Source organism: Coenobita brevimanus, chromosome 79, assembly GCF_032717465.1.
Source record: "Coenobita brevimanus isolate Jiangsu-jjx chromosome 79, ASM3271746v2, whole genome shotgun sequence".
NCBI classification, from domain to species: domain Eukaryota; kingdom Metazoa; phylum Arthropoda; class Malacostraca; order Decapoda; family Coenobitidae; genus Coenobita; species Coenobita brevimanus.
In genome coordinates this window covers 6,859,958-6,885,951 of record NC_137032.1, presented here as the reverse complement: position 1 = coordinate 6,885,951, position 25,994 = coordinate 6,859,958, and the positions used below count along the sequence as shown (strand labels likewise).

The 25,994-nt window shown below is 41.2% G+C and overlaps 1 protein-coding gene and 1 pseudogene across 1 annotated transcript; one reads left to right on the top strand and one right to left on the bottom strand.

The window, feature by feature from the left end:
• Positions 1–17,393: 17,393 nt before the first annotated feature.
• Positions 17,394–18,352, bottom strand: LOC145408990 (uncharacterized). Its single transcript, XM_080279561.1, has 2 exons — positions 18,329–18,352; positions 17,394–18,068 (listed from the first exon to the last, which is right to left on the bottom strand). Exons 1-2 carry the CDS (start codon positions 18,350–18,352, stop codon positions 17,394–17,396), a joined length of 699 nt encoding a protein of 232 aa, XP_080135687.1.
• LOC145408989 (ionotropic receptor 21a-like) overlaps positions 18,351–25,994 on the top strand; it is a 28,955-nt pseudogene continuing 21,311 nt past the window's right edge.

The following is a 25,994-nucleotide window of genomic DNA, read 5'->3' as shown; positions in this document are numbered from 1 at the left end:
GGTACTGACGCACCAAGTAATTTTCAACACGGAAATGAAAGTGGTCTGGAAGGAAGTCAGAACAGTGTGAGAGAAGGCGGGGATACCATCAAATTAAGAAAGAAACAAAAACATTCGCGAGCCAAATGCTAATCGCCAGCCAGAATAGGCTGTCGGCAAAGTCCAAGATTTTGGCCATATCTTCATACCCTGAAGATTTCATGTTGATAGCTCAAGCTGTTTGTGAGCTATAATCGTGCTAAAGGCGGGCGATAAAAACTACTTGACCTTTGGCAGCCATTTTACTGACCTTGACCTTGACCCTGAGTGCCCATTTTCGAACTCGGCAAAGATTTTGGCCATACTTTGATACCCTGAAGGTTTCATGTTGAAAGCTCAAGCCGTTCATGAGATATAATGGAAACACACACACACACACACACACACACAAATACAGGCAGGCAAAACATTATCGCTCCTCCCCGTAAGGCAGGCAATAATATACCATCGAGAAATTACTTGCTCCTCATCATGAATGGGAAGAAGCTAACATGAACTAGTCTTCAGAGAAATTACCAATATGCCGGGAATCGAACCCGGGACTCTCAGGTGAGAGCCAGGCAGCATACCACTACACCACGACCAGGTAAAAGTTGACTCACGTTGTCACAATCTTGTAACCAACGTCCCTCCGCCCCCACTGTGGGCATCAAGATTAAAAGCATCTACTTGCCCGAGTGCCAGGGGGTTAACTCATCCTCTTGATGCCCACAGTGGGGGCGGAGGGACGTTGGTTACAAGATTGTGACAACGTGACTTAACTTTTACCTGGTCGTGGTGTAGTGGTATGCTGCCTGGCTCTCACCTGAGAGTCCCGGGTTCGATTCCCGGCATATTGGTAATTTCTCTGATGATTTTTCCTGTGAAAAAAATACAGGTTCTCTCTTCATGAACTAGTCTTGCAGGATACCAAGGCAGTTAGAGGGACAGGAGGCATTCGATCTGAACCGATGCACTATCACCTGTGACGAAGAACGTCACGCTCTCTTATGGGCCCAACATGAAGCTGGTAGAAGATGGACTATTAGAGAATTCACCACCATGATGCAGAAAAAAGACCAAAATTGCCAAGTTTAGCACCAAAACTGTACTTTTCTTTCTTCTTCACAGCGAATGTACGCGCATCACTGGAGCTCTTTGAAAATGTGTATAGGCCCTTCGTAAAATGTTATTCTCAAAATTTTATGTCATATTGCCGGAAAAGAAAAAAAATCACAAAGTACCTATCTCGGAATCTGTTAATGCAATGGGAGTCCTACACATGCCTCATAGGAAAACTGACGAAAAGGGAATAGGTGTTATTCAAGTGACTTTACCCAACATTTACGACCATGCTGAAAACGCCAAATAGCGTTAAAGTCAGCGCAAACGTAGGTACACTTGAAATTTATTGGAGCTAAGGGTGGACCGACACAGATCTCTGGAAAACTCATGTGCTGGTAACAGGTGTTACTTCAGTGAGCTTAAAAAAAAAAAAAAAAAAAAAAAATCGCCATCATATTTGTGAAAGTAGCCAAAAAGTGCTACATTGAGCATGAAAGGTAGCTTATGTAGGAAGTAATTAAAGTTATTGTAGATGTTCGCACATCATGTGTAAAACCAAAATAACAACAGCAAGCGTGCTTCCTGTAATATGTTCCACAGTTTCAAGAGTGGATGCCTGTAATTACCCGTCCCAGCACCGGAGGGACTTGGGGTCGGGTGTTGTTTTCACTCGGTTTGTCTGTTTGTCTGTTTGTTTGTCTGTTAGCAACTTTACACGAACACTACTGGTGCGAGTTTGACTAAAAGTACAGGGATAATGGGCTATGACCTTCTGATCATCTGATCGAACTGAGCCAAAATGAGCCAAGGCCCAGGCTGTAGCCCCCAAAAAATATATAAAGAAAGGGGAGGATGGATAAAAATCGTTTTTTCGCCATAACTCCTTTCAAATTCGTTATATCGACATGAAACCATTACCTAAATGTGCATCTTTCAAATCTGCATCCTATAACATGCCTCGTTACATTAATTTGGTCACCCCCCATTTAACGGTAGGGGGGCCAGCGTCAGGTGGGTCGAGCCTAAAGTTTGAAATGGGCATAAAATCGTCAGTTTTCATACGATTTACTGCAAACTTGACACGTGAGATCTTGACTAGATATTCTGTTGTGTTTATACGTCAGCACTAACATGACTGCCGGGAACGGGTTTGCTGTGCCTTGGCACCTGTTCCTTTTTCATATTGTTTTTACTGCCTCGCGATTTTCTTTAACCATTGAGGAGATATGTAGGGAAAAGGGTTTGTGACAACAGTTTCCAGCTGTCACTGAGAACTAAAACTCCTACCTGAAGAAAATGGCCTGGCGATAGAAAGAAAAATAAAGGCATTCTATAGAAATATGAGTATACTGATACTGCTCTTTGAGGACTGAGTGGGGTGGGGCGTCTTGGGCTAAGATATCATACGAACACCAGTCCTGGGAACATCCATATGGCACTTCATCTTTCCCTCTTTATAATGCATCGAACAATTAGCGCCAACCTTTTGACCCGATCTTTTAAACGTAGCCACAGAAATGAAGACTTCACGAAATTCTTCAAATGTCACTGTCATATGGGTCTCTGGGAAAAGCAGATGTTGAAGTCCTTATTCGTATCGGCTCCCTTGTACCTCTTCCGTTGCGATGTATTTTATGATTGTAACAGCGCGTGCGTGCGTGCGTGCGTGCGTGCGTGCGTGCGTGTGTGTGTGTGTGTGTGTGTGTGTGTGTGTGTGTGTGTGTGTGTGTGTGTTTGTGCACAAAATAACTCACAGTTTTTACCCCATAGTACCAAACTTAAAAGGTTAAAGACCAGCCAATGAAAGAAAACCTATTGTTTTTAGAACAATAAATCAAAGGTCATGGTCACAGAACTATGTCAAATGTTGACCTTGCGAATAAACGTAAATAGTTTTTTAAAACCAAATTTGGGGAAATATTTAACTGAAAGACAAGAATGGAGTGATGCAGTTTTTATGTACTGAGTCAAAAATCAGGGTCACAAGGCCACGTCGGATTTTTACCAGTGTGCGTGTTTGTTGAAAATAAATCAAAAAATTTTCATCCAGTTTTTACCAGATTTGGTAAAAGAGTTGAGGATCAGTAAAGGAATTAGTTTATTGGTCTGAGAACAACAGGTCAAGGTCACAGGGGAATGCCTAATTAACGTTTTTATCCATTTCAATCAAAACTTCATGAATGGGCTGAGGATTAGGCAAGAATGTAACCACCCGATTCTATGGACAAAAAGGCCAAGATCACAAGGAAAAATCAAAGATCAAAGTCGCATGGCAAAGTCAACTAAAAAAAGTTTTGATCTGATTTGAACTAACTTAGAGAAAGGGCCAAGGGTCAGCAAATGGGGAAACCTATTGCTCAGTAGAAAAACAGCTCAGAGGTCAAGGTCACAGGCATGGATTCAGCATTAACCTAGAAACATCAGCTTAAAAAGTTCTTATCCAATTATATTAAACTTGCAGGTAAGGTTGAGGGTAAGACATGAATGATGAGACTCATTTTTTATAACAATCGGTCCAGCAGTGTCATAAAATAGCCCTTACGTGTTAAAGCTAACAAAAGAGCTCAAACATTTTTATATCAGCTAATACCCAAACCTGTGGGAAGTGTCTAGACCGATCCCCTTGAGAACAATTAATCAAAGGTCAAGTTCACAGGGAAAAGTCAAAGTTCGAGCCATGTATACGTGTAAGAACACTCTGACTAAAACAGGTTTATCTGATTTGGATATATTTTTGCGTATGAGTTGAGGATCACCCAAGACGTTGACCTATTGTTTTTTAGAAGAGATGGTTAAAAGTCAACGTCACGTGGCAAGGTCAACTTAAAATTTTTATTCAGTGCGGACTGAACTTTGTGGAAAGGTTCTGGCTAAAACTAGGACACAGAGAATCGACTTTGAGAACAATCAGTAAGTGTTCAAGCTTACAGAGATAGGTCAAAAGTCAAGGTCACTGAGCAAAGTCAACTCGAACAGTTTCGAGCTGATTTGAACCATACATAATGGAAGGATTTAGGGTTATTCAAGGAGGTAGCCTAATTATGTTTTGTGAGTAATTTATCTAAGGTCAAGGTCACAGGGAAAAGTCAAATATTCGGTCCACAAATCAGGTGGTGGGCACAGCTGTGGCATTCTCTGAGTGCTCCATTTTTATCAGTCCTGGGAAGCAGAATGGTATCAGTTTCCGCAACTCGACCTGCACTGTTGCGCGAAATTTGGCTTGTCCGTAAGTATCTGTCTGTCTGTGATGAAAATCCTCCTAGTCGATTTGACATATTTGAATGGAACCACCCACGTGAGTTCGTCTGGTTATTTCGAATGTCTTCTGTTATATACAATATGCCAGCAATCACTCACCAAAACAAAAAATCTCAGAAGCAGTGAGAGGAGAATAGATATGGGTTTGATATCTAAGTACACGATGTACAGTGAACCCTCATCCTTAATGAGATACTTGAGGAACGAGACACCCCTCCCATTAATACTTGGAAGGGGTCAACTTCCCTTCCAAAAATAAAAACAATAAGAAATATAAGTTGGACGGTTAATGCCCCTCCCCGTAAAACAAATAACTCAAAGTCAAATGGCCACCCCTTAAGGGATTATGGCGTCTGGCAATAGATAGATAGACAGAAATATGAGAAAGTGAAAAAATGTAATTCAGCGAAACGTCTCAAGTCATGGCATCTGGCTCCTTGACTATAAGCTATATTCTGCTATGTATATTTTCCCACTGTTATTTTTATGGAGGGTTCAGCCAACCTTCAAAACATATATAGGATACAAAATAGGGGAAAGAGGACAGATATCACTCTGATAGCTTAGTGCATGTTGTAAAATTGGCTCCCATCCGCTAACTTCTACTACTACTACTACTACGAGTACCACCATTGATATTACTACTACTACTTACTGAGTGTATCCTGGGACATCGCCCCTTCACACATAAATTTACATCAAGGTACTTGCTTCTTTTGGGAAGCTGTAATATTTTTTGTAATATTTTCAAATCGGTATGCTTATCGCAGGACTGACATGCAGTCTCCATGTTTTCTCCCAGTGCACAGGAAAAAAATGCACATGTACTTTATTACCATTTTTATTATTAGCTCTTTTACCCCTATCACTTCGATGGTCGAACTTTAGTGTGGCATTCTTGCTAAATCTGGATGATTATAGTCGGGGCAGACGTCTTTATGACTGGGAATAGAAATGGGTAGGCTAAGTTGGAAGAAGTGGGCACTATGATCTGGGACAGTATTGGGTAGTGGGGTGTGCCGTGGGAAGGATATCTTTTAAGAACTGGTTGTAGGAAGGCCGAAAGAGTAGGTGGAAAGGAATGAGATAGTCTGGGATTATGGTGGGGACAATTACACCCGGTCATGACGGCCACCTTTGGTTGTGGGAAAAGATTCTTAGATAATTTGACCGGAGCCAGGTGTAGCATTCTTCTTCGGTTAAGGGGAAGCAGGATGTAACATACCCGAGGGGTAAAATAAAGAACAGTACTGAAGCTATAAACTGCATCGAAAAAACAAAGATACTTCAAAAAATACGATCTTTTTTGCATTATTTGGCTGAGTACTTTAACAATAGCAGTCTTTCATAGAATGGAGTTAATGTTAAAAAAAAAAAAAATCCTCAATTCGACATTTCTCCACCTTAACCCTAGATAGGTCATGTGGGGTCTCAGAAACCCCAGTCGCCGAAATTTGATTTTTAAAAATATGATCAGCTAGTCAGGTCAGGTGCGGGTATGGGGATGGGTCTGTTATGATGTGGCAGGGGTAAACCAGTTCTGCTGTCGGGCCCTGCTGCGGATGTCACTGATTGCATTGCGCAGTTGACCCTTGTGCGGTGTGGTGCGGTGGGGATCTGTCCGTTCTCCCCTTTGGGGCTAAGATGCGAATGAATGTGTTTGAATGGATGAGTAAATGGGGAGTGTGTCGTCCTGTCTCGGCTACCTCCCTTTCCTTGGGGGAAGCAGCCTAGATATATAGATAGATAGAAAAATATGAGCATAAGGTCTACAGATCTGTCCGTCTCATTACCTTCCTGCCTAGTGATGCTCTTCATGGGGATAATGGGGTCATAGCTGTATCTGGTTCTGATTTTGCTCTATAGAGCCACTGGGGTATGTTAGACCCCCAGATTACCTATAATGTAACCTAGTTGAGCCCTCTTATGATTTTTTTTATTTCAATTTACTGTCTTTCTCCTTTTGTATACAGAAGGTCCCAACATCGGTCTACTGCAGACCACCCAAGGAATCATGATATTACTTTTCAATTTTGCAAGATTTAATTTTAGAATTTCCATACCTAAAATTTAATCATTTTTGTATAAATTTAAAAATATATATATTTTTTCAATTAAACTTTATTTTTTCTGGCCCTATTTAAAGATAAGCGGTTGAATTATTTGTGTATTGAAGCATTTTGAAATATCTCAAACGGAAGTTTTTATTTTTATTTTTTTTCCGTGGGGTCCGTCAGACCCCACGTTACCTAATATGTAACAAAATGAAGATTAAAAAGGTAAGAAATTATTATCACCGAACCTTATGAATCCCTTGTCCCAAAATGCTGGATGGATGGCGAAGCTGGTTTGGCAGCCATGGGGCCTTCGACGCCAGGATCACTATTATCTTTGATGGTAAAGAATGGATATTTTTTAGACACCGTTTTTTTTCTTTGTCATGGGTGGTGATTATTTGGAGAATGGAGGGTGTTACTAGTGGTTATTTTGTTACGTATATAGCTGAAATAGTACACTGTCAGGCATATATCAAGTAATATCAGCTTCTAAAGTCAACCTCTTTTATTCCTGGCAATCCATGCCAAATGGAGAGCAGTATTCCCAGCAAACTGGACACTGCAGTGGACGTACAACTCGTGTGTCCTGGGGGTCCTGTTGACGGAGACAGAGGGTGCACCTCTTGGCTGATGGTGGCATGGCACGAGGTGAGGAGGTGGGAGGGGGACATCCCACCCTTGGTACCTCCTCCTTATCATCTGTTTCTCTACCTTGGTCCTACTCCGTATGTGGCTCATTATCGCCTAGGACTGTAGTTACGTCTTCCCCTAAGACTATGCCTTTCTCTTCTGCCTCACATTCTTCTTCAAGTTTGTCCAGAAATTCCGATCAAGTCGTGGCCGCGCATCGAATACTGCGAGTAAGTGTGACCACCCTGTTTAATGGGAAAGCTTAAAAAAAAAAAAAAAAAAAAAAAAAAAGAAGTAGATATAAGTATATTGGGTCTTGAATTCAAAGTGTCATGAGTTATTCAAAAAGAAGACTTTGTACCCACATTTTGAAATATATGAAGATACAACCGTTTCGACTCAACTTTGACCCTTTGGAGGAGTCAAAAAACGGAGAACATTTATTTATTGAAACAGAGCTCTGAAACTGTAAATGGAGAGCTGAGTTTCTCTCTCTCTCTCTCTCTCTCTCTCTCTCTCTCTCTCTGTAAATATAAATAAATAAATATATTTAAATTTATATATTTATATATATACCAGTATATTTATTTACTGTAAGTATCTATCTACCGATCAATCTATCTATCTACCTATCTATCTATCTATCTCTACAATTTCAACATGTAGGTATAACTTCTTCCCTCTGGACACACTGGTAACTTAAGGTCGTAATGCGCAATCAGTTCAGCGCAGACGCATAATTTCCCAGCGCTATATAAAGGCCAATTCCGCTGGCCTATCGTAGCTAAGGAGGAGGCAGAGCCACAGGATGCTGGTAGGCAGAGACGTACTTTCCACTCTCGGGCACAGATTCGCATATTAACACTCACGATCGGGAGAACTCTAGTGTTCATTCCAAGTTTATGCCAAATAATTTCTCCTTAGAGCAAGTCATAGGCGTGTATTCTGTCGGTCAAGAAGGCTCCCCAACACCTCTTCCTTAGCAATTCATTTCTGGATACGACTCGTTAATATGATTTTACACATTATATATGCAGAGCCTTGTGTTGTTATAATGGTTTATATAACACAGAAGAGGACGGCAAGGTGTAATAAGCGAAATAAATAGCTTAGGTTCAGCGAGCTTCCTTTACTGACGAGACTGGGGGTCAAAGTGAACCGAGAATATACAGTACGGTACATTAACTTTCTCCCTTTTCGGCTCTCTACTTCTTGATTCCAGCTAAACATCAATTTCATTTAGCCGGGAGTAACTATAGGTGCATGAGACCGGACTACTGTCACCATTAACTCTCTTACCGGCAGGGCAACTCTTGCAGTCTGTTTCATTGGAGCCTGAGAGTGTTAAGTTACGATCAGCTCTGTCTCGTAGCCAGGATTTGATTTGCAGGAAGAAAGAGATACACGGGAAGATACCACAATCTACTTTTTCCTTCTCCTTCCGGGCAAAATAAACATTAGTGACGAATGGCAAATTATGTCTTTCAGTCCGATTACTATTTCTATTCATTGATTCGTGACACTCACATACGATTTTATTTAACTTCTGGGGTAAAACTAAATATATACAGTTTACTAATAGACAGATATTGCCAGATTCGTACATTACCTTCAGTGCTACTAATATTCCCATCTCCAAAAGTATTGAAATTCTTGGTGTCTCACTTAACAGTGCCCTCAGCTGGACCTCTCATGTCAGATCACTTGCTAAAACCGCCTCAAAGAAACTTGGATTATTGTACAGAGTCCGTAACTTCTTCGCCGATGAGCAGTTAGCTATAATTTATAAGAGTCATGTGCGCTCTCAGCTTGAATATTGCTCACCCTTGTGGAATGGTTGTGGAGAGGTTGCATTAAGACAGCTAGACAAAATTCAGAATAAAGCTGTTAGAATCATTAACAACCCTGCCATTACATATAAACTACCTCCCCTGCAAGTAAGAAGGAATGTTGCCTCCCTTGCATTATTTTACAGATATTTTTTTTGGCAAATGCTCAGACGAAGTTGCGTCCATGGTGCCACCTCTCCATGCCTTCCCTCGTGCTACACGGGCATCTGGTAACGCTCATGACTGGAATGTCACTCAACCACATTGCAGAACTTCTGCCTATCAGAATTCTTTCATTCCCCGAACTGCATCTCTCTGGAACTCGCTTCCCCAGAGTTGTTTTCCTCCAAATTTCAACCTACAACTGTTCAAGTCTAATTCTTACAGATATTTTATGAACAGAGGACACCAGTAATCTGGTGTATGGATTATTTTTTTTTCTCCATTTGTTTTTCCTTCCTCCGTTCTGTTATTTAAAAAAAAAAAAAAAAAAAAAAAAAACCTTGTGCAGTGACAGAATAAATAATGGATGTGTTTAACCCAGTCAGCTACAAAACTCTCCTATACTGTGTAAAATCGCTTGTCGGTAGCAGGAATAACATGAAAAAATTCACCCGATTTAAGAGCTTGATGTAGAGTTGTCTGTCGTCCTTATTTTCAGTAGTTAAAGAGGCTTCTGACCCATTTTCTTTGGCAGTTGGTTTCGGTATCTTGTTCATTATTATAACTTTTTATTGTTGGATGTGTAACATTTGTTCATATGTAGATAATACTAATATATATATCCTCGTCCTTCAGCCTACGGGTGACTTTACACTCCCTCTTCTGTCTTTCATTCCTTCATTCTTTCCTCTTTCTTCTGCCTATGGGTGACTCTACATTGTGTGACAAGCCAAATGGTTTCCTGTACATCAGGAAACTATTTACTACGCTGGGTGGTAACCTTATAACCAAATTTTGGCCCTGGTGGTTTAGTGGGTAATTATTGTGCTCCAATTGGATTGAGCCGGTGAAGGTTTATATCCAAGGGGTGGTTGGGGTATATCGCTCACATAATGCCACTCAGGGATGAGTGAGGTTGGTCACTCTCATCTTAAATGTCAGGACCAACTGCCTAGCGCCGGGCTCCTACTCTCCTCATGGGGAAACGTGGGATTGGATGATGGATATATATATATATATATATATATATATATATATATATATATATATATATATATATATATATATATATATTTAGCACGTATGTATATACAATCAAGGAGTACTCAGGGTGTGTAGTGCTCCCACTTCCATCAGTTGGTTTAAATGCCGAATACTTCACTTTGCTGTGTGACCTTGACCTTCTCTGATTGCCCTCAAAACTGAATTCCTTCATCCCTCCTATACTCTAACCCTACCACCAAGTTTAGTCAAAATGAGATCGAAGCTGTTTAAGCTGATCTCGCCATGTTACCATGACCCTTGATATTTCCCTGTGACCTTGGCATTTAACTGACTTTTCAAAATTTAATCCTTTGTTCACGCTTTAACGTCTTACCGTGAATCATTTCACAAAGTTTGGTCTAAATGGAATAAATTTTAAAGCTGACTTTGCCACGCAACCTTGACTAAGCTTTTGTTCCTAAAAAGAACCCCTTGCTTAACCCACGATCATTCCACCAAGACTAGTTAATACTGAAAGGAAAGAAACCTTTATAAAATTATTTTATTTACACACACACACACACACACACACACACACACACACACACACTCTTCGTGTAAATATACTACCCACTCCTTCCAGGGCATAATAATGTGCAACGGAATATTAATATTTATCATGAAACTAACTCGTAAAAACGTAGGCATTAGGGGGCCAAATAAGATAACAAGGCTGCGGACCTGTGATTCTACGTCCCTTCCTGTGGTATCTTTTCACTTTTGAGGGTTCGAACTGCTAATCTTATTACACTTGACCTGTAACCTCCATCTCTCCATTTGAATGTTCAGCATCAGCCAACAAATAATTAACACTAGAATATGGGCTACTTACGAATAAGTGGTATCAATAGGATGAGGACCAGTAACATTGTCTATTTCTGCCGCTGAGTTACGTGAAATAAGTTGCCAGAGGTATGAAATCTAGGCCAGGTTAAAGTAAAAAGCGTAGTATGAAACAGGATTCCAAACAACACCATATTGAAAACGCTCGACAGCAATTAATTTTCTTATTTGCAGTTTATCCTTATTAACTCAACACTGGGTTATTCAGCTTCAGAGAAGCCACCGGAAGTGCAGAGGTTGATCATTTTTTCTTATAATCTATTTGTTTTCACCCGACAAAGATCCTCAACCCCCTTCTAAGTCAGTTGATGGTCGGATGATAAATTTCACAGATAACTCACTCCTGTCTCATTAAAAAGGGTGATCTTATTTCACGCTTCCACGATTTACTGTTCAGGTTATAAGGGTGACCCAGGTTCGTCAGTGGAAAAGAAACTGACAACAGTACAGTCAACATCAAGGCTCCTGTCGTCTCTCCTGATTATCTCTCCATTAACTTCGAAAATCAGTGTGGTAAATATGCAGCAATCAACACTGATGACACTGATATGTGGCCAAATCTAGTCAACAGTGTGCGATGCAGATACACCACACTCATTTCTGAAGTCCACGAGAGGAAAACGGATGATTTGACAGGGCATCTGATGCTGACTGTATGTTATCAGCAACATTTAGCGCAGACTGTAAACATTGTAAAGGAATTATTGACCGAAAGTGGTGACATGTAGAGATGTATGATATGTAGGAGGACTACTGTGCCTTGTGAGCAGGCTGTGAAGCCTATGCCAAGAGTTGACAAAAAAAAAGAAAAAAAAAGTAAGATACCCTATCACTGATAAAATTTAACGGGACTGCAGGGAATAAGAGAAACTAGATACTGTTTAGAATTATTTCTGTCTTTTTCATTGTGTATTTATCAATTTCAAGTTTCTTGGTTAATATATAGCTTATTATTCAGGCAGAGTATACCCAAGTATTACTACTACAATTTTTAACCTTTCCTGGCATGGTTGTGTCCCCCCCTGTGGCGGGGGGGGGACACAACCTGGCCGCACTATGGGGTGGTACTACTACCCTGCGGCCAGGTTGTGTTAGGAAGAATACTGCCACCGTATTCCCTGCGTGTCGTAAAAGGCGACTAAAAGGGGCGGGGTGAGGGGACTAGGGACCCCCTCCTCTGTTTTTTAGTTCCTAAAAAGAGACAGGCCAGAGATAGGGATGGGGGATGGAGTTATCCCCGTACCCTGGAGATTGGGTCTATGAATGTGCGTGGATGTAGTACGATTGAGGCTAAAAGGGAGGAGATTGGGAGAATGTTTGTGAGAAGAAAGTTGGATGTGTTAGCTTTGAGTGAAACGAAGATGAAAGGGAAGGGGGAGTCTATGTTTCGAAGTGTGAATGGAAGATTGTCAGGTGTTGATAGAGGAAGGGCAAGAGAAGGTGTGGCCTTGTTAGTGAGTCCGGAAGTACAGCAATGTGTGATTGAATGGAAGGAGGTGTCATCGAGACTGATGTGGGTGAAAGCGAAATTTGAACGTGAGTTGTGGGTGTTTGTGAGTGCATATGGGCCTGGTAGTGAAAAGGATGAAGAGAGGGAGTCTTTCTGGAATGATGTTGATGAGTGTCTGCAGAGTTTTGGAGCGAATGTGAATGTGGTAATGATGGGAGATATTGAATGCTAGAGTGGGAAATGTAGCAGTTCAAGGCGTAGTTGGTATGCATGGTGTGCCTGGAAGAAATGAAAATGGGGAACGAATGATAGCGATGTGTGTTGAGCGAGAGATGGTGATTGGGAATACGCTGTTTGAGAAGAAAGATATTTATAAGTATACATGGGTGAGACAGGAGGGTGGAAGGGTTGTTGATAGAGCTTTGATGGACTATGTGGTTGTGTCTAGGAATGTAATAGGAAGATTGTTGGATGTGAGAGTTCTGAGAGGGGAGGGTGGAGGTATGTCTGACCACTACCTTGTGGAGGGAAAGTTAAGAGTAGGTAAGAGATGGGTGAGAGCTAGGAGGGTTAGGTGTGGCAGGGAGGTTTTTAAAGTCAGTGAGTTGGATAAAAGAGAGAAAAAGATAGAGTATCAGGAGAAATTGAAACATGAGTGGAACGCAGTGAAAGATCGGGAAAATGGCAGCGTGGAGGAGGAATGGCAGTTGTTTAAGAGTGCTGTGGTGGGGCATGCAGAAGAGGTGTGTGGTGTGAGACGTGTGGGTGGTGGTGTAAGAAAAGGAAGTGAATGGTGGTGCGAGGAAGTAAGTATGGCTGTGGCTGAGAAGAGACGTGCATATGAAGTGTGGCTGCAGAGGAAGGATGAGATGTCATATGAAAGGTATAAGAAGAAGAGGAATAGAGCGAGAAGGGCTGTGCGTGATGCTAAAGTGGCAGCAGATGAGAGGTGGGGTAGGCGGCTGACAGAGAATTTTCAACAGAATAAGAAAATGTTTTGGAAGGAGGTGAAAAGGGTGCGAAAGGGAGAGTCTGGGAAGGAAGAACGAGTAAAAGCAGAGGATGGAAGGATGTTAATTGAGATGGATGCAGTAAGGAAGAGATGGGCAGAGTATTTTGAAAGATTGTTAAATGTAGAGGAGGAAAGAGTGGCTGAGATTGGGGCGGATGGAAGGGTGCAAGGAATAAATGTGTTGGGAGAGTTGAATGATTCTTTGATCACGAAGGAGGAAGTGGAGAAGGTAGTAAAGGAGATGAAAACAGGGAAAGCTGCAGGTATGGATGGGTGTGCTGTGGAATGCCTGAAGGGTGGTGGAGTGACTATTGTTGACTGGTTAGTAAGATTGTTGAATGTGTGCTTTGAGAAAGGTATGGTGCCAATTGACTGGGCAAGTGCTTGTGTGGTCCCGTTGTATAAAGGCAAGGGTGATAAGTATGAATGTACTAGCTTTAGGGGTATAAGTCTGTTGAGTGTTGTAGGTAAGGTGTATGGTAGAGTGTTAATTATGAGAGTTAGAGAGGGTACAGAGGGAGTGATTGGTGATGAGCAGTGTGGCTTTAGAAGAGGGAGGGGATGCGTTGATCAGGTGTTTGCTGTGAGACAAGTGTGTGAAAAGTATTTAGCGAAAGGCAAGGATGTGTTTTGGGCATTTATGGATTTAGAGAAAGCGTATGATAGAATTGATAGGGAGGCTTTGTGGACTGTTTTAAGATTGTATGGACTTGATGGTAGGTTACTAAAAGGTGTGAAAAGTTTTTATGTAAATAGTAGAGCGTGTGTAAGAGTGGGAAATGCTGTGAGTGATTGGTTTCCCGTGAGAGTGGGGCTGCGACAGGGATGTATGATGTCACCTTGGTTGTTTAATATTTACATGGATGGTGTTGTAAGGGAGGTGAATGCAAGAGTTTTAGGTGGAGGTCTGAGTCTGGTGAATGTTGATGGTGGAGAGTGGAATCTGAAGCAGCTGCTGTTTGCAGATGATACTGCACTGGTGACTGATTCAGAGGAGAGATTGAGACAGTTGGTAGAGGAGTTTGGAAGGGTGTGTGAAAGGAGGAAATTGAAAGTAAATGAGAATAAGAGTAAAGTGATGAAGTGTACGAGGTTGATAGATGGTAGGGGGATGAATATAGTTTTGAATGGTGAGTTGCTTGAGGAGGTAGATTGTTTTAAATATCTAGGGTCACATGTTGCTGTGGATGGAAGAATAGATGCAGAAGTGAAGTTTAGAATAAATGAAGTAGGAAAGGTGCTGGGAGGAATGAAAAAAGTGTTTAAATGTCGTTCGCTTAGAATGGATGTAAAGAGAAGGCTGTATGAGGGTGTTGTGGTACTGACTGCGTTATATGGGGCTGAAACATGGAATATGAGTGTAGCAGAGAGGAAAAGTTTGAATGTAATGGAGATGAGGTGTCTGAGGAGTTTGTGTGGAGTGACGCGTATGGATCGGGTGCGAAATGATGAAGTGCGAAGGAGAACTGGAGTTGTTTGGGAGATGGCTGGTAGAGTTGAGCAGAGGGTGTTGCGATGGTTTGGGCATATGGAGAGAATGGATAATGAGCGATTGGTGAAAAAGATAACTAGATCTGATGTGAGAGGTGTAAGGCTGAGAGGAAGACCACGAATAGGATGGATGGACAGTGTGAAGAGAGCGCTGGATGCGAGAGGGATGTCTGTTGAGCAAGGAAGAGTGGCTGTGCGTGACAGAAATAAATGGAGAGAAATTGTGAATGAATAAGTGATGACGCAGCCCTGAGGGGATATTCTCCCGCATTTGGTCTGATCAGCTAGTCAGGTCAGGTGCGGGTAAGGGGATGGGTCTGTTATGATGTGGCAGGGGTAAACCAGTTCTGCTGTCGGGCCCTGCTGCGGATGTCACTGATTGCATTGCGCAGTTGACCCTTGTGCGGTGTGGTGCGGTGAAGATCTGTCCGTTCTCCCCTTTGGGGCTAAGATGCGAATGAATGTGTTTGAATGGATGAGTAAATGGGGAGTGTGTCGTCCTGTCTCGGCTACCTCCCTTTCCTTGGGGGAAGCAGCCTAGGTATATAGATAGATAGATAGATAGATAGTATTTTATGAAAAATCCAGAAGCGTTTTCCAGAAAACAAAAATTTCTTGTAAAAAGGCACGGTTCATAGATTATCTTCCATTTCTTCCCCTCTCTGTTCCAGTTTCTGATTTTAGGAAAAACTGTTATTTTGATTTTGGTCGTTTCTTTCTCATCTTCCAGTGGAATGGACAAATTTGGTTGGCTTTTAACTTTTTCATATATGCTGAACAACGTACTTAAATATATGTACAAGTATACATTCATATACTGTACACAGATAGGTAAATACATATACAAATCGATATGTTGAGAGAGAGAGAGAGAGAGAGAGAGAGAGAGAGAGAGAGAGAGAGAGAGAGAGTGGATGTTATACCCATTGTCACAAGATTTTCAGGACGGGCTGGTGTGGTGGAGTGCATTTACAGCAGCGATGGTCAGTCCTGTCCTCCCTGCTCCACCGTTACTACGCATACACCACGGTGCTGTAAGTGTTTTGCATTGCCACGTAATCCATAAATATCTTTGTACACTCATGAGACATTGGGTCGTATTCTAAATGACTTGGAAGAAATCGTAAAATATCTCTCTTGGCGATTTATTCTCTACATTTTACCTCAATACTCTCTTCAGTGTTATTAATGCAAAGTATCTTGATCTCCAAGCGATGTAAATTACAGAGAAGAGAGTATTGAGAAGCAATAGGGACTCTAAATCGCTTAGGAAGAGGTGCTACGATGTCTTCCATGCCGCCCAGAAAACGGGCTATAGTTTCTGCTAACCTAATTCAAACTTTGGTTTGAGGAAAGTTGTAGCCAGGGATTCACAGTGAGGGAAGATGTGTTGTCCAGTGTTTTAGCCCTTATGAAACACGAAGTAAGTCCATCCATCATCCAGTTCTTTACTCCATCAGGGGCGTCGGAGCCCGGGGTTGGGTACTCAGTCCCGACATTTAAGTCAAGGGTGATTAGTCTCACTCGCCCCTGAGTGGCACTATGTGAGCAATAAACCTCAGTCACTCCTCAAACGGAAATCCTTTACAGGCTGCATCAGACTGGAGAGCTACCACACAGCGTCATTTGGTAATATTGTTCCCACGCAACATGGTAAACGGTTTCCTGGGTTTTATTAAACCATTTGGTTTGTCACTCTGTATACTTACCTGAGGGCAGCACTACATCGAGTGGGTGGATGACGGGCGCCTTAATTAAATCAAACAGTTTGGAGTTACAGTAGGCGTAAATAATACTTGAGATATCTCATGCTCTGTGAGGGTGAACCACACACTCCAGTTATTGTATAGGTATTTCTTATTATCAGGTCTCCACATCATACAGTAGTGTGAAGACCTGTTGTATTTGTTTGGTTTCTTCTTCTTCTGTTACCACTACTATTACTACTACGACTAGTAGTCGTAGTAGTAGTCATTTCTCATTTCATTTCATTTCGTAATATAATTACATAGTTTGATATCATTCTATAATTGACATTCTGTATGTAACAAAGTATATCCTTCACAGCATCCCTCTACACTGTCATCATTGTTTCAATCTGCTGTTATTATTCACTTCCTTGTCTACAAAGACATGTAACCGATGTAGTAGTAGTAGTAGTAATAAAGAATAAACCACTACTTCTAGTAATAATAAAGAATTACTAGTAGTAATTGCTAGTAGTCAAATATTACTAGTAGTAATAAAGAATGAACTACTATTACAACAACAACTACTACTGCTATCAAAAATCTCAAAATCACCTCCATCCATTGGGGAATTATATAGTGAAGATCAAAACCAACCTTCCTAATACAGTTCACCATTTGGAGTTGTAATGTGAAGGTTAACACTCACCCTCATATTACGAGTACAATCCGTTGGCCCCAAGCACGCCAACGGCTGTGGTTACCAGCCATGTACTATTACTATTATTTTTTTTTTTTTTTTTTTTTTTTTTTAATATTTATGACAGTGTAAATAAAGACATTAAACTATTGGAGTCGCTGGTCTATGCGACTCTCGACCACTGTAGCTTCGTAATCCATACCCGCCAGAGAGCCAGGCCTGAGGGCTGATGATCTTGTGCCCCTGAGACATAGCAGAGCAGACCTCACGAGGGAGAATGAAAGTCGACATCTCATCCAGGCCATAACAGAACTCTGCGGTTGACGTTTCTTCTCAGATAGAACCTCTGCCAGTCTCGAATAGAATCTCATTGCCTCTGGACCCATCCCACCTGATGTCGTGAACACAAGTGGAGTGAATCGACCGTAGTCCACATGTTCGATCCTTTCTTGATAAATTCTATTTTTTTCTTGTTCATTCCTCTTGTGTGCAGCTTCGAGAGAGAGTTCACGATGACATGCTGCCATGGGATCGAATATCCTGATGTCGAAGAACGCTCTCTGCCCACGTGTCCAGAAACCTCGAGCACTGACATCCACTCTTGCATCATTTGATGTGTTTGCTGTTCTGTGGGTGAAGTGCTCGCCGTCGAGGGGTAGCAGAGCTGGCTCAATCGTGACATCATGGCATATTTCCTGCAGCATTTTGGCAGTGAGGTCGCGTACCTCATCGTGTCTGATGCAAACAAAGCCTCCCTTCTTGCATACCATTGCATGGTTTGCATCAAAGGCAGTGCCACAGGCACAGTGTTGAGGTAGGTTCTCTATTGGCCACCCATATCTCAAGGCTATGGCGTCAATAAATTTTGTTTGTTGAAGTGGAAGCCTTTTGCCTTGAGAGGCAGGGTTGTGAGCCAGTTCGATGCCCCAACCTCCTGTGCAATTTCAACTCTTCTGCACTGGTCTGGTGTTAGATGTTCGATTATGTGCTGTCGCTGGTCTTTTTGTCTTGCTTCACGCTCCTTGCTTATCTGTGTCTTTATGTCTTTCTGCCTTCGGTGGTCGATTTCACTCGTCTCAACCTGGGCGCAGATCTTCTGTGACATGGATTCGGTGAGCCTACGTAGTCGTAGTAGTAGTAGTAGTAGTAGTAGTAGTAGCAGCAGCAGTAGTAGCAATAGTAGTTCATTCTTTATTACATTTTCTTAACACTTTTCAGTTTGGTGTCATTCTTGTATTTCTTCATGAATTGGCTTCAAAACTGGTATAATTATTTGTTGGGCAAATTCTCCCGGACATTTTATTTGTTCATTTTTTTTTTTTTTTTTAATATGCCCGTTAAAGGGCATGTAAATCAAAGGTCCAGCCACACAATCACACGACTTTTGGGATCATATATTCTTGAATATTAATTTCTTATCATGGCACTTTGCACAGAAGTACCGTATGTAAGTGTAGTCTGCTGTAGCTGTGTGAAGACTATCCTGCATTCGCGTAGGAATGTTGACTTAATACCTTGTTACTTTGAAAAGATACTTATTTCAGAATAAACTTTACGACCTGTAGGGGTTAGACATAGCCATAATTCACTCTCTCAGCGATGGACACCCTCTCCCCCCCTAAACTGAATGAAATTGCCTGAGAACAGCAAAAACAATTAGTACACATTTCACTAACTTACTGTTCTAAGCCTCATAATCATTTCCATCCTGATATCAGTGTTGGATATGATTGGGATGTGGGATTATGTTTCAGTAAATACCTTACTATATGCGTGTATATATAACAGCGTCTCCTGCAGCCTCCTTCTACTCTCTATAATATCAGAACAAGAGGTTGAATTGGGTGTGGCACTGTTATACTGTATGCTACAAACCTCAGTGTATTTCATGCATCTTCCTACTCACATCCTTTTCGTTCTCAGAGTGCACCAGGTTATGAATGTATGGCATTACTACTAATACACTGTGTACGAGTATATCTCACTATACCTCACACATTATCATGCTTAAATCCTTTTCGGCCTCAGAACGCAGGATATACATGGACATGGCAATATTATACTGTATAAGCGCCGTTACACCTCACGTATCCTCCCACTCACATCCTGTCCTCCTCAGTGTGCCGCAGGGTATTCTAGGGATGGGGCATTAGTTTAATCCACATCATCTGGCTCACATCCTTTTCCTCCTCTGAGTAAAGCAGGATATGAATTAAATGTGGCATTATTATACTGAACATACGTTTTCACATCTTACACATTGTCCTGCTCATGTTCTTTTCGTCCTCAGGATGATGAAAGCTATGAGAGGGGTGTGGCATTACAGCACTGAACATACCTCACTGCACCTCACAAATCCTCTACTCACATCCTTTTCGTCCTCGGAGCGCGGCAGGATATGAATGGCATGTGACATTATTACACTTTACATACCTTGCTACACATCACACGTCCTCTTACTTCCATTATTTTCGTCCTCAGAGTACACCAGAATATGAATGGGGAGTGGCATTGCTATTGAAGGCTGTGAAGGATGACGGAGAATTGGGACAGTGCGCTCTGGCCATTACTACTGACAAGAAGCATTTCACAGCTGTTGGCAGGTTTATAAAACTGGCCCAGGTTGGTGAAAGGGAGAGAGAAAGAGTGAGAGAGAGAGAGAGAAAGAGTGAGTGAGAGAGAGAGAGAGAGAGAGAGAGAGAGAGAGAGAGAGAGAGAGAGAGAGAGAGATCAAACTGACAAAAAACATGGATCTAATAAATCTCTTTTTCCATTAAGCAATAGAACAAAAGCTATGCTCAGAAAATTTCTCCTCGTTGCTTCCTTCAGATGGAGGACAATAACAACAGCAACAGTCATGCCTTCCCCGTGCTCCCCGTCTCCCTCTTTATGTTTCTCAATACATCAAAGTCTTCGTACAGCCTACCATATAAGGTAAGGTTTCTGACGTCTGTCTTTAGAAAACCAGCGGTAGAATTTTTAACCATATCTGTGATCGATTTCCTGTCTTTATTTTGCTTTTCTTTTTGAGAGAAGACTTGGAGACATAGAATTATTTTAGCCTTTTTAATGTCACTGCTCTTCCTCAGTAAAAAATAATTAATCGGCGATATATTCTTATTGACTAAGATTTGTTTTTTTCATGGAAGAAGGAAGGATATTTGGGATATTCCACACACTTCCTTTTCCTTTCTACAAAAACAAATCATAGTTAAGACTGGAAACTGATGGTAAATGTGTTTGTGAATTCGGCCACACACCCTTATTGGTTGCATAACACTTTTTATCAACACCTGCATCTGCTTTATTAAAACTGAGTACGCGAAGGTGTAGGCAAGTCCCTAATCTATGACGCTTTTATTTTCAAACATTTCAAAATAGAAAATGGTCTGATTACATTTCACTTTAATAACACAATCAGCACTTAGATAGAAGGGCCACACTGCTTTTATTTTGCAACTTTAGGAAATGGATTGGTCATGTGGAGAGAATGGAGAATGACAGATTGCCAAGGAGAGTATATGTGAGCAAGGCAGAGGCAGGAGTGGAAGGAAGCAACCGAGGATGAGATCGAGGGACAGAAAGGAGAGGTATATGAATGAAGGGGGTATGTGTTGGAGAAAGAGTGGTCTGTTGGCAGAGGTAATCCCTTCATGAATTAAGGCATCGGCCATAGACAGATAGAAGGACAGACAGATAGTTTCATTCATAATATTATAAACTGGGGGCTTGCCATACTCTTTACGATCTCAGGGTTAACTGTGATGAGCATTTATTAATTTATAGTTACTACCTCTCGACGACTTTATTCACCTAAGGACAGACTTTTAAATTGAAGGGATAGAAATGGCCTTAACAAACCCTTTCACTATTAGAAATGCTTCCTAGGTTTGGTAAAAATTGCCTGGTAGTAGCAATGGTAAGCCATGAAAATGTCTAATTACAAACAAGCTTCCCCATAAAATCCTTTCTCTGTATGTTTTCCATTTTCTTCACCTCACATCTTTTAGATACACTAATAAACATCAGTACGGTGATGTCTTTGTGTAATTTACTCATGTTACCACCAGACAGTTTTATTTTGAAGAGAGAATTTTCGAAATGGAGAACTCAGAAGTATCTCATAAAACACCTTGACTACCAGGGAGTTCTACAATCCCTCCCCCCATATATATATATATATATATATATATATATATATATATATATATATATATATATATATATATATATTTGCTTCCTCAAATTAGCTTCCTACCATTCCTCAGCCCACTGCAGTTCATTAACTGGTATATACATATATATTTTTTTTTTGAATGGAGACCACCAATAGCTTTGGGTATGGGGTTTTCTATATTTACTTTGTTTTTCTTTCTTCTGTTCATCTTCTTAAAAGAAAGTCGCAGTTGTAATAACGTTCAAGTAGACATCACTGGGTTCAGTGGGTTATAACTGCCGTTATAACTTTCAGAATAATGACTTATCTTTCATTTTCTTCTTCCTACTTTATGATCAGTCATTTAAATTAACCACCTCAGTATGATGATATCCACTTATTTTATCTTCAACTTCCAGCCCCTCCCCCTCTTTTTTTTTTTTTTTTTCTTAACTGGGGAAAGTCTCTTGGTACTGACGGGATACCCAAGGCCATATGTAACTTCCGCTACTTCGAATAGTCTCTCTATATCTGAAGAAAGTTCTTTGGTGCAAACAATAATTTAATGCAAGATAGGGCATCAAAGTGAACTGGTTAAGCTTTAGTGAGATCATCCGTGGTGACAGTATTAGAAACCGTTTCCACAGATCAGCCTATACAATTTAGTTAATATTCCGAAGCTCAGCAACACCGTCTGGTGGTCGCATGAGTAAAGAGTACATCAAACAAATTAATGGATTAAATTTTATCATCTGGATGGGCGCAACGAGAATATTTCCGGTATACTGTAGCTTATCTCTTTCATTGTCATGACACATTGTACACCCGCGCGAGCAGTTTCCCAGAGGGTGTCATGTTTTTCTTGATCGGGTGCGCGTGCACATACAGGTGCGTGTGTGTGTGTGTGTGTGTGTGTGTGTGTGTGTGTGTGTGTGTGTGTGTGTGTGTGTGTGTGTGTGAGCGAGGGGGAGAGAGAATATACTCGTACAGCTCGAACACTTACATACGATTTGAACCAAACTTAGTGGAAGGGTGAAAGGCTAGCTAAGTGTCTGACATCCTGTTCCTGAGAATAGTAGGTGAAACGTCAAGGACACATGGCAAGGTCAACTTATATAGTTTTTATTATCGCCCGCCTTTAGAAGGCAGAGCGATAACGTTTTCGCCTGCCTCTGTGTGTGTGTGTGTGTGTGTCTGTGTGTCTGTCTGTCTGTCTGTTCCCATTATATCTTATGAGTAATTTGAGCTATCATCATAAAACCTTCAGGGTATCAAGATATGGCCAAAATCTTGGCCAAGTTCGAAAATGGTCACTCGCGGTCAACGTCAAGGTCACCAAAATGGCTGACAAAAGTCAACTGGTTTTTATCGTCCGCTTTTAGCACCATTATATCTCATGAACGGCTTGAGCTATCAACATGAATCCTTCAGGGTATCAATATATGGCTAAATCTTGGACTTGGCCAACGGCATATTCTGGCGGGCGATTAGCATTCGGCTCCCAAATGCTTTTCTTTCATTTAATTTAGACTTAGTGGAGTGGTCTAGAATAAGGGAACACTGAAGGGATTCCATAATGAAACCAAGCAGGAAAAGGACAAAGTAACAGAGCAAGGCATAAACTTGACCGCGTGATCCTTTTTGTCAACTAAATAACTAAAAAATTTGGTCTGATTTGGACCACTCATGATGGAAGGATGGGTTGAGAGTCAGACAGGTGGCTGACCGACTGTTTAAGGTTAAAGGTCAAGGCCACACGGCAAACTGAACGAAACATTTTTTTTTTTTTTTTTCTGATCCGATTTAGACAAAATTGGTGGAGAGTTTAGGATAAGGCAAGTGTAAGAGATTCGATTTTAAGAACACTGAGGAAAAGGTGAAGGTCACAGGGTAAGTCAAAATAATATTAAGTTATGCTTAAACAGTTTCGTCCAATATTGCCCACACTTACTGGAAGGGTTCAGAGTAGGGGGAGGACGATGAGATTCGATTTTAAAAGCAGTCAGCAAGCACCGTCACAGGGCATGGCCAAAGTTCGACCATTGTGTGCCTGTCTGTGAACAAAAGATGAGCATAGTTTTTCTCTTATTTTAACCGAAGTAGGTGGAAGGACTGAGGGTCAGACTAAGGTTTCCTAAGTGATTTCGGAAATATTGGGTCAAGGTCACATGGTCAGGTCATCTTAAAGAATTCTGACCCAATTTGGACTAAAAGTAGATGGCGGATTGAAAGTCAGGGAAAAATAAAGTAATTCGATTTCGAAAACAGTCGGTCAAAGGGTAAAGTCACAGGACAAAATATATTCCTCAGCGCGTACACTGTGTATCGTTCACTGTGTTTAAACTGTTTCCAGTATCCTGTATACAAAACATAATTGTAAAACTGTCAACCAACCATCCTACTGTAAATCCTGAGCTGCTACAACGCACTAACGCTAGAAAACGGTGCTCAGGAAGTGCTATGGAAATGAATTCCGTACTATTGTCTTATTCTGACACTGAGCGAAGGATTCAATCAATCAATCAATCATTTCCTGTGGCACCCCACGGGATGCATAGGGCCTCAATGAACTCTCTCCACCAATATTTGTCTCTTGCCATCTCCTTCAGGTCCCACCAACACTCCTCTCCTGCTTCTTTTTTCATTGTCCTCAACCAGGTTTCCCTCGGCCTACCTCTACCTCTTCTTCCTCTTGCAGTCCACTCTGGCACATCCTGTATTAAATCACCTTCTTTTCTGTATATGTGCCCCAGCCACTTCCAGCGAGACAGTCTCACATATTCATTAACTGGTTCCACTCTCGTAATATCCCTTACTCTTGCATTTGTAACTCTGTCTTGCCACTTTACCCCAAGAATCCTTCTCAATATTTTATTCTCACATCCTAATACTTTCTGATCTGTTGCAATTGTACTGTACCATGACTCATGCCCATAAATTAAAATTGGTCTAACCATGGACTTGTAAATTTTCACTTTAGTATGTACCGAACGCATATTATTATTCCAAACAGATTTCAACATTCCAACAGCTCGCCAAGCCTGTCTAATCCTCTCCTCAATTTCATTGTTTAATGATCCATTAGATGATACAATTGTTCCTAGATATTTAAAGTTTTCTACATTCTTCACCACATTATTCCCAATTACACAATCGATTTGGTTCTCCACGTTCATATTAATAATTTCAGTCTTTCCACAATTTATTACCAATCCCACTTTTTCTCCTTCCTCCACCAGACAATCAAGCACCCTCTGCATCTCGTAAATACTTCCGCAAAATCAGTACAATATCATCAGCATAGTCCAAATCCATCAGCTTCTTATTTCCTTTCCAGTTAATTCCTGCACCTGTTCTCCTTACAACCTTTTTCATAACATAATCCATAACCAAAACAAACAACAATGGCGAAAGAACTCCTCCTTGAATCACTCCTGACCTAACCTGAAATGGGTCACTCAAAGAACCATCCACCATTGCCTTACAAAGGATTATGAGGCAAAAATAAATTCTCCTCAAGTTAAGGCGTACCAACTATAGAGGTCATATTTTCTTACTTATGATCCATGTGCTAGCGAAAGTTGCGGCAAAGACGAAAGTAAAACTAACCGAACTCAGGTAATAATTAGCAGGAATATTATCACTCTCATCTTAAATGTCGGGACCAACTGCCTAGCCCCGGGCTCGTACGCTCCTCATGGGGCAATGTAGGATTGGATGAGGGATGGATGGATTTAACATCTCATTTAGTATGAAGTTCTGGTATATGCCAAATGACGTAACGTAGTAATCAGGAAAAAAAAACTTATATCGATGTCGTCACACTTAGCCGTTTACTTTCGTTGAAGTCAGACGATTTTATTCAACAAGAAGTACTTAGTGGTGGCCAGGATCAAGGTCCAAATAAGATGGAGAAATAGGGGGAGGGAAGGACGGGAAGAAGGAGTATTTGCAAGGAGAGTGGAAAGGTTACAAGAGGATGAGAAAAAGGCAGAATATAAGAGAGAAGTGGAGGAAAGATTGGGCAAAAATGAATTGGAACAGATGGGGGACGTGGAAGGTGTGTGCAGGATACTCACAGAAGAAATATGTGCAGCATGTGGTGTGGTGTGTGGGATGAAGAGAAGACCGAGGGGAGTTCAAGGCACAGCGTGGAGGAATGAAGAGGTGAGACAGGCTGTGTCACAAAAGAAGAAAACATACAATAAATGGATGAGAAATAGAGACGTGGAAGAAGTTGAGAGGTGGAAGAGACAGTTAGAAAGAAAGAGGTGAAAAGATTAGTAAGAGAGAGTAAGAAGAGAGCAGATGAGGAATTTGGAAGGAATTTGAGTGTAAAGAGGAGGGACCATAAGAAAATGTTCTGGAAAGAGGTGAAGAGAGTAAGACAGGGTGGAAGTGAAGTTAGCAGGGGAGTGAAAGATAAAAATGGTAGATTATTAGTGGAGAAGGGAGAAAAAGTGAGCAGATGGAGAGAACACTTTAAGGATCTGTTGAACATAGAGGATGGAGGTAATGGGAGTATAAGTGGCTGGGGAATGGCTGGGAGAAGAAGGGAGGTGAGAAGACAGGAAGAAATCAGTAGGATAGA

Coding starts and splice junctions, on each gene's coding strand:
- LOC145408990 (XM_080279561.1), bottom strand. CDS start 18,352: ATGTCACAGAAGATCTGCGCCCAG. Junction 18,069..18,328: donor CACAGAAGATCTGCGCCCAG/GTTGAGACGAGT, acceptor TGGCCAATAGAG/AACCTACCTCAACACTGTGC.